This window comes from Galeopterus variegatus, unplaced genomic scaffold (assembly GCF_000696425.1).
Source record: "Galeopterus variegatus unplaced genomic scaffold, G_variegatus-3.0.2 Scaffold9152, whole genome shotgun sequence".
NCBI lineage: Eukaryota > Metazoa > Chordata > Mammalia > Dermoptera > Cynocephalidae > Galeopterus > Galeopterus variegatus.
This window is the reverse complement of record NW_007735263.1, coordinates 2,081-11,734: the sequence shown is the minus strand read 5'-3', so window position 1 is coordinate 11,734 and position 9,654 is coordinate 2,081. Positions and strand designations below refer to the sequence as shown.

Genomic DNA, 9,654 nt, shown 5'->3' with positions numbered 1-9,654 from the left:
AAGTTTAATTTGTCTTTGGGAATTTTATGAGAAGTTTCATTTTAAAATTTGTGTTCCTCTCTATAATGTTGGTTTTGTTTTGTTATTGCTATTGTCTTCTTACAATTTTTAAATATCTTAATATTACATCTATTCTCATGGCAGATACTCCAATAGCTTTCTTAAATAACATGGCTAGACATAATTTGAAATAAAATATAGAATAGAAAATATTTTAGCTTTGGAATAAATTTAATTAATGGGTCAATCTGATCAATTTCAGTGTCTTATGGTTGCAAAATTTAAATTGCTGTCCAGTGATTCTAGCAAGCAAATTTTGATAATGAGGATGCAGCTCATGAAGGTGGAACAGAAATATCTGCTGTGCCGATGGTAACCTTTTGTAAAGGTGGATAGCCATATCTCAGATTGACCCTAATAATAATGGCTAAACTTAATGTGCTAGGACAAAAAGCTAGGATATATGCCTGTAATCATTAAAGACAAACTCAGTGGTATAAAATCAATATTATCCTAAAATAACATGTAGTGGACCAGGCTAGTAACACCAGTTGTTGAAGATGTGGATCATGTAGAACTCATATACTCCTTGTGGAAGTGAAGAAAAATTGTCAATGCCCACTTAAGTTGAAAATGCATATACCCTAACCTAGGGGTGCATATATACTACCTTTACCCAAGCATCCTTTCTCCCCAAATTGCTATCCAGCCCTATCCACTTTTGCAAGAAGAACAGCCTGGAATGATAAGGTGAATGATGGTGTCAAAATTTGCACATTAGCATGCAAAGCCTCTAATTAAAAGTGTTATAGCAAAAACCAAAAAGCTAAAATTAAGAGCTATTAAATTACAGGTGGCCTTAGGCATTTGTTATGGTGTTCTGGAAAGGCAATATACAGGTACAGAAACCTGAAATTTAAAAGAAAATAAGCCACTCCTTAAGATCTAGACGTAATCACTAATAGTACAGATTTTTCTCTATCTTCCCTTCCTTGACAAGTCCTAATATCCTTTATAAGGATGTTTCTCAGATCAATTCATCGTAATAATTACAGCTGCATAAGGCCCTGAAACAAAGGCTTTGGATGCAGGAAGTTTACTGGGGAATGTTCTTAAGATAAATGCCTTTGGAGGAATGAATAAAATTGAGTTGGGCAGAAGAGTTAAGCTCTGATACAGTCACCACAAAGGACTCAGCTGAGCTCATAGTGAGCTCTAGATTTGGGATGGTCATGCAGAGTTCTAAAATGTGAAAAGGGGGCTCACTATTTATGACCCCACACTGTCCAGTCAGTGGATTGAGACTGCTCCTGGGAAGGGGGCATAACCTTGGGCAAGGTGGCTCACTTCAGATAAGGAAAATACTGGGAGTGGATGTATGTAGATGCTAGAAATCAGCTTTATAGCAGCAGCAGATTAGACAGTCAGTGCTTCAGTCCTGTGGTGTGTGTGTGTGTTGGGGAGGGGAGTGGGGTTTGATTACTGACCACAGCATCCACTAAAATAACTTAGCACTAAAATAACACTTGACACCATTACATTAAAGCTTTACTGGGCTTAGATCACTGAAAAGAAGATTAAAACACAGTTTCTTCTTGAGTTTGACATTTTTCCCCAAGGAGGACTTCTGAAAGGTGTGTTTGGGGAATGAAAAAACCATAGAAGTCTCAAGCCCCCAAATGGTAGGACCATTTTCTGAAAACTAAAGCCATTCTCATTGATATTACATTCTTTAGCATTCTTTAGTCTTTCTTGTCCTCTCTAATATCACTGCTTTGCCATTTTTGATATGCAAATATTCCAACACCATACCCAGCACCTAATCACACTAGCCAACATTTGTTTTTTTTTTTTTTTCTCTATTCTGTGAGGCATTATAGGTTGGCAAAAAGCTGGCTGTATTTTATAAAAGAGAATTGAAGTAATGCAAATAAGAAGGCATGAAGAAAAAAGTAAAAAGCACAATCAGTTTTAGTTTTTGTGAAGTGAAAGAGATTTATACCTTGGGCTGCTGACACAGATGTAGTCTCCTTGCCACAGTTGTTGAGTTCTCATAATGAAGGTTAAGTGAATAATGACATGCTGAACAGAACATGAAATTTAGCAAGCATGTAGTATCTGTTTAATATTTTAATGAATCATGTTTAAAACAATGAAAAGTCTGTCCTATAAAAGAAATGTCAAGAACAGGTCCTGAGTGGAAATTAGAACTAAATTGGTAATTACCACATGAATAAAAGATTGAGCACTTCACTTTCACTATAACATATCTTGAAGATCTAAGAAGAAATGTGTACATTGCTCTTTGCATCTCCAAGGGAGAGATTCTCAGGGGATACCTGATGCTCCGAGCTGGGAATGTCTTCAGAGCTGTTTATGTCAGGGGACTTTTGAATAGTTCATAGTATAGGGAACATATTTTATTGCCAAACTCTTGGATGTAGTAGTGGATAAGTCACACAGAGAAACACTCTTTTCATATCGTCCTGCTGAGATTCATGCTTTATGATAACAGACAGATAATGCTCCTCTAGAATGAGGATGTGATCAATTGCTTTTGTGACTTTATCAGGGAGTCCAGTCACAGTGACAACATTTGGATCTGAGGCCCCTTTTGGAGAGAAACTGATGTCTACTTGGAATTGATTCATGATTTTATCAATGGTTTTTCCATGGCATCCAATAATGTGTCTAAGAACACGATGATTTATTGAGATTTGCTTAGTAACTATTTTTTCAAACTTATGCACCATTTTCATTATTGCATTCCGGGCAGCTAAAGTGTTTTTTTCACATCCAGTGATGATGATTTGGTCTTGTATCTCACTGCTCTCTTTACATGGAAAATGGATACTTACTTTATGTTCTAAGCAAATATGAGTAATTATTAACCCCTTTCGACCAATGATCTTGGGGTAATATTTGGGGTCTACAGTGAACTTTAGTGTAAAATTTCTTGATGCTTGATCTTCTATTTCAGTTTGTAAAGCCTTGACTCGTTCTTGTAATCTAGCCTTAGCTTGTTCCACATTTGCAGCAAGGCCAGTGATGGAAATGACATCCAACTCTAATCCAGGTGCTGGCACTTGTATATTCACTTCAAACTCATCCATTATTTTGTGTATCCCAGTACCTTTCTGGCCAATGATGTAACAGTGAAGGTCAGAGGGCACATTTACTTTAGCAGTGATAGGAATTAAATCTTCAAGAGCTTCTGTGGCTGCTTCACACTTTTCCTTTTGTCCTGCTATAAATATGGTGTCACATTTCCTTCGGGAAATAGAAGCAGACACTTTAGTGCTCTTTTATTCAATTTCTTTCCCATTTTTCTGAACAACAGGCTCTATATTAGTAACTGGGCTCTCCTTTCTGTCTGGGAATTTGATTTGAACATTATAATCAGTGATTTGTTGGATTCCAGAACCCAATGGTCCCATGACAGAATGATGGAACTTCTGGGGAATAACACATGCTGTTGTGACTTGGGAATCTAAGCATAAAATAATTTCCTGAATATGTTTCTTGGCTGCTTCTACACAAGGCTTTGATCCTTTGATTGTGACTCTGTTGCTCTGTTTTCCTGAACATGAGAAATTAATAATCACACCACCATATTCCTCAGTCATGTCCCATAGAACCTGCCCCCTTTGCATAATAAAGTGATGGTGGTACTTTGGATTTACCATTATGTTATCTTCTATCACATTATCTAGGCTTTTAACTAAATCCTCTAGTTTCTTTTGTATGTTTTTGACAGCCTTCTCTGTCCCTGAGATAGTTAGCAGTTCTCGATCCTTTTCCTCAGGAGTAGGGAAACGAACATGCACTCCAGTCTCATCACAGACTTTGGGAACATTGCCACCATTTTTACTCATGAGAAATTGATGATACTGTGATTTGACATGGAGGGCCACAGCATAACTCTTGGTTTGCTTTTCTTCTGCTAGCTGCAGCAGCTTTTTCTTGGCCTTTTCAACACTTTGGGCAGGGCCCTTAATAATGACTCTTTGAAGGCCTGAGTTGTTTCTTGGAAAATGAAGTTGGATCTTCCCACATTCTTTTAAGATTGTGCCAATCAAACAGTCTTTGGAGTCAACAAGGGATTTGTGTAAATCAGAAGAAATATGAATTTCCACTTCTGAAATGTTAGCTATATCTTTCTGAATTGGAAGAATCGATTTATAAGCTATTTCACAATTTTCTGGCTTTCCCCTAATGACAATATTCCCTGAGTTGCTACTTGCTGGTGGAAGATTAATCTTGGTGTTGCTTGTTGAACAGATTCTCTTGATGTTTTCACCTCCTTTTCCGATATTTTTGTGAAGCTTTTTGAAGATGGGAATAGTTATGGAGTAGCTATTTTCTACAATGTCTGTCACCACGTTCTCCAAATACTGTGTGCATTTTTCTAATTCATGTTTTGGCCCTCTAAGTTGGATGATGTCACTTTTTTGTGCTGGGTCTGGAAAATTAATCATAACTTCTGGGAATTTCTTACAGATGTCACGGATGCATTCACCTTTCCACCCAATGATTGCACCATGAATTTTTTGCTCAGTGATTAAGTCCTTGTTTTGATGATTTTCTAAATTAGCAGCAAGTTCAAGAAGTTCTCTCTTGGCCTGCTGGACACCCAGAGATTCTCCCTCAATTCTGATCAAGTTATTTTTTTCACGTTCAGGTAAGATTAACACAGAAACCTTATTCTTTTCTTCAATTCTGTTTATGATGCACCATTCTTCCATATCAGATGCTTGTGAAATTTATAGTCAATACTGATCTCTGCATAATCCATTCTGTTAATTAGATCTTTGACTATGATCTCAATTTGTTTTTGAGCATAATTAGCATCTTCTACTGGTCCTTTTAGGGTAATTTTATCTTCTCCAGTAAACTCTATACAAACTTTTGACATGCTGTGAATTATTTTGGATATAGTCTCACCTTTCTTACAAATAATAAACCTATGAAGCCAGGAAGGTGCAGAGATGGAGGAAACAAGGTAACCTTGGCCTTCCAATAGGCTTCAGTAAATGCCTCTCCTAAACTTTCAGGCTCATCTTGGTATGCCACAGAATCTGATGTGCTCTCTGAGTGTGAGGTCTCTACTGACACTCCAGTTCTTTCCAGGACCTCCTGCACAGAATTGCTCTTGGGACATATGGTATATGTGTGCTGCAATTTCATGTCCACATTTATGGTTGTGGTTTTCTTTTGGGTATTCTCAAAACCCTCTTTTACATAAGCCTCAGCCTGATGTAGTTGCTGCTGTCTTCCTGTGAAAACTATTTCTGTTTTACTGGCACTTGGTGGTGGAATATGGATCTGTGCCTCTCTTTCCTGTATAATGTCAATAGTTTTATTGTATGGCCCAACGATGATGGGATTACATACCTTTTCCACATCTAACCTCTCTACATCACACTTGTCTTGTTTAGCAGATATAAATAAGACTTCCTGTGGGGTTTTCTTCATGACCTCTTTTGTGTCAACATTGCTGTAGTTATCTGGGCATAAAATCTGGGCGTTAGTTGCAACTTTTTGTCCCAAGCCTTTTCGTTTTCCTTCAGTCTCGCCTTTAACAAAATAATGATGTTCTTCAGGAATAGAAACTGTAGTTAAAACTTCTCCCTGAAACCATGCAAAAAGTTTCTCCTGAGCTTTTATGACGGCTTCTGGATTACCAGAGACTGTAATGTAGAGGCCATGATCTTTGACAAAATTAATTATAGGCTGGCACCAGTTCCTTGCATGATGTCTAGACAGAATTTTGCTTGCCTCCCTTCTCCAAACTGTCTCACATAATTTTTCCTCTCTAGAGGCCCATAAAATACTTCAGTGATGACCGAGGTTGTGGTAGGATGAATATTATTGCTTGAGGATCCAGCAGGTTCCTGAGGATTTTCCAACAAATTTGTTTCCTCTAGTTGTTGGGTGAATTTATCTGTGTAAGCTGGAATAACAAGCTCCTGCTCTGAATTAAAAGTGGTAACATAATTTTCCTTCTGAATGTTGAGTTAAATTTTCTTTGGAGCTCATTGTTGATTTTTAAAGAGATACAATCCAGTTGTGTTGCAGGAAAATTATCACCAGACAGAAAATTCCTCTCGTAGCTGCCTTTTTGCATATTACTGTATGGGAAGAATAAACATTTTAAAAATGTAATTCCTTTCCAAATTAATCTGGAAACTAAATGCAGCAAAAAATGAAATTCTAATATTTATATAACTTGACAAAAAAGTTCAAGGTTCATCTATTCTACTCTTATATAAGTACCAAGAAGTGTCAAAGTGGAAAGACTGTGAGGAATCAGCCACCATTTTGGTAAAGGAAAGTTACTCTTTAAGAATTCTTATCACCGCCATAAACAATCCTCATTTACCAAGGCCAGTGTCATCATCATGTTTTGACCCTTAGCAACATCTGGCACTGTTGGCTGCAAATTACTTTTGGAAAAATGTAATTCTCTAGTCTCCAAGGATACTACATTTAACAAGGTTTGGTGTTTCCCTTAACAGCTTTATGGAAGAATAATTTATAAATTCACAAAGTTTGCACGTACAATTCAATGATTTTTAGTAAATTTACAGTGCTGTGCAACCATCACACCAACTCAGTTTTAGAAGACTTCCATCATCCCAAAGAGATCCCTCATGCTCATTTTCAGGCAATCTCCATTTCCACCATCTCACCCAGGCAGAAACAAATTCATTTCTTTCTCTACAGACTTGCTTGATCTGGACATTTCATAAAAATAGTATCATACAGTACACAGAGTCATTTGCATCTTGATTCTTTGCCTTAGAATAATGTTTTTGAGGTTCGTCCATATTATAGCACATGTCAGTAGTATGTTTTTTTGTTTTTTTTTTTTTGCTCAATAATGTTCCATTTCTATTCACCTTTACCTTAATAACAGTTGTGACTTAATCTCTTTTACTGGTTCCACCTCCTGCAGTGGAACTCTATATAATAAAGTATTACTGGATGCTCTTTTTTTTTTTTTTTTTTTCCTTTTTGGCAGCTGGCCAGTAAAAGGATCTGAGCCCTTGACCTTGGTGTTGTAACACTGCCTCTAACCAACTGAGCTAACTGGCTAGCCCTTAAGGCTGCTCTTTTGTACCCATTCTTTCCCTCTACATTCTTTCCCTGTCTGATATAATTTAGACTTACAACTTTGAATATCGTTGATACACTGATGATTCTCAAATCTAAACCTCAGACCTGAGCTGCAATGCGTATATGCATAAGCTTTCTCAATATCACCACTCAAATGTCTAATAGTCCTTTAAAACTTAATTCATCCAATAAATTCTTAACTATATCCCCCTATTTTTTCCTCTTGGAATATTGTGGATCTCACCAAATGGCACTTGACTTTTCTCCTATTGCTTAGGCCAAGTACTTGGTATCATCTTTGATTTCTCACTTTCTCTCACATGTGAAATAAGAGCATTTCTGTTAATTTGGGTATGATCTTTGCTCATCATTTCCAATCTACATTCCTGGTCTAAGCTGCCATGACACTAATGGAACAAGAATTGAAATGCTATATCTGTTCCTACTGTTGGCCATCTATGGCATATTCTCCACAAAGCAGCCAGATGCATTTTGATGAAGCTGAATAAATTACACTCTTTTCCTTAACAGCTTCCAGTGGATTCTCATTGCAATTAGAATAAAATGAACACTATTAACTGAAACTAAATGAAATTCCCAATAGTTGACTATTTTCTCCTAGAGAAAAGACACTTGAGCTAATTCTTTCTTTGGCCCCCTTAGGCCCTTTAGTACCTGATCCTTTTCCACCTCACTGATCTCACATACCACCATTTTTCTCCTAGGCTACTGCTAAGCTGCTCTATCTGTTGCTTGTCCATAGCATGTATTTTTTTCTGTGCAGGCTGTAGTACTTGCTACTCCATCTGTTTGAAAACCAATTTTTCCAGGGAGTTCTGTAGTTTCCTCCTTTCGTTGTTCAAGTCAACTCAAATATCACCCTTCTGAGAAAGAACTTCTTTGTCCGATCTGCCTGAATAAACTCTCCCCTCTATCCCTTTGTTCTTTTCACTATTAACTTATTCTATTTTCTTTAAGTAACACAGTTAAGGTCTGTCTCTATGTTTCCTTACCCCTCTCCCCTACCCCACTCATACACATTGGGATGTAAACTCCTCAATTTCAAAACTTTGGCTTGCTTATTGTCGTATTTGCTTTACCTAGTAAGATGTGTATCGTGCTGCAAGCACCAAGAAAATATGTATTTTATGTCTGTTTGATAACATTAAAAAAGAGAAGCAAAAGATCAGAAGAAAATACTTACAACAAAAGATTATTCTTCTGAATATAAAATGGCACTAAAAATTAGTAATAATCAACATGGGTAGGAAAATGGATGTTAGATGTGAACAAAAGAGAAAACTCAGATTCTCTAATATATTTAAGAAAATGAGAATAAAATATCTAGAATATTATCATCTCCATGATATTAGCAAATATTAAAAAGTTTACTCATACTAAGTGTTGACTAGGACAATTCTTACTCTCAATTACTGTACTTATTTTGTTGTTGACCTGTACCAAACAGTTCATGAAGCTGCACTTGTCAGTGGACCACCCCTTGAGTAGCAATGGACTAGGATGTGGGGGAAGAGCAGTCTGCTAATGCAAGTGTCAATTGGTAAAATTAGTTTATAGAGCAATTTGTCAATGTGTAATAAATTGTGCATGCACTTTATTCCATGGTTAAATGTCCAACAGAAGCACTTGTCTACTTCTATCAGGAAACATTTACCAGGATGCTTGTATCAGAATTATTTACATTAACAAAAAATTTAAGACCACATACATAACTGTGAACAAATGTTTACATATTTGTGGTATATTATTTCATTCAACAGAATAATGAATATGAGATGAAATAAAATATATTAACATGTATCAATATATATAAATACCAACAACCAAAATATCAAGTTAAAAATGTCTTATAATTTCTACAGCATCATATCATCTCTAAAGTCACATTTAAATACTTTGTGATGCTACACATTGTGAATATTTGGTGTGTGTATTTGTGGATATAATAAGAACACTTACACTATAAGTAGAAGAATACATAAAACTAATAGATTTGGAACTAGGGCTGGAACTTAATGATACTACACTTTTAAAATATCAAGTAGTGCTTTATTCAGCCCAAGTGCCTGTATATAACAATACTTAATGGGAATTTTTATACTCAGAACATTATGAAGGAAATATAAATATTGATGAGAAATGACAGGGGCTCATACATTCTTTAATGAGTCACTTACATTTCATTATATATGTTTATAAAAAATGAACTATAACAAATGGACTTACCCAAGGTTGCGAAATGTTACTCATTAAGAATTTTCAAATCTAAACTATAAATTTTCTTGATATAGGGCTTTTGAGACTCTGCATAAAAGGAGACAAACTGGAGACACATATCAGGAAAGCCAGACTAACACAGAAATTTTTCTTATAACTGAAAATTCTTAGTAACATTTTATAATCCTGGGTAAGGCTATCTGTTATAATTCAGTTTTGAACTCTCTAGAAGAATGTCCAGTCATCAAAAGAAATTAGCATCCTCTCTTTGTCCCTGAGATAAACCTAAATGGTCAT

At 36.1% G+C, this 9,654-nt stretch overlaps 1 protein-coding gene across 1 annotated transcript; it reads right to left on the bottom strand.

Moving 5' to 3' along the window:
* Positions 1–2,279: 2,279 nt before the first annotated feature.
* Positions 2,280–5,974, bottom strand: LOC103609085 (vigilin-like; the record flags this gene model as incomplete). The annotated part of the gene is given in 5 exon segments (XM_008593456.1): positions 2,280–2,387; positions 2,472–4,729; positions 4,732–5,010; positions 5,013–5,729; positions 5,732–5,974. Coding segments are annotated over 5 exon segments (3,605 nt in total), but the record flags the coding sequence as incomplete, so codon positions are not given.
* Between the last annotated feature and the right edge of the window lie 3,680 nt (positions 5,975–9,654).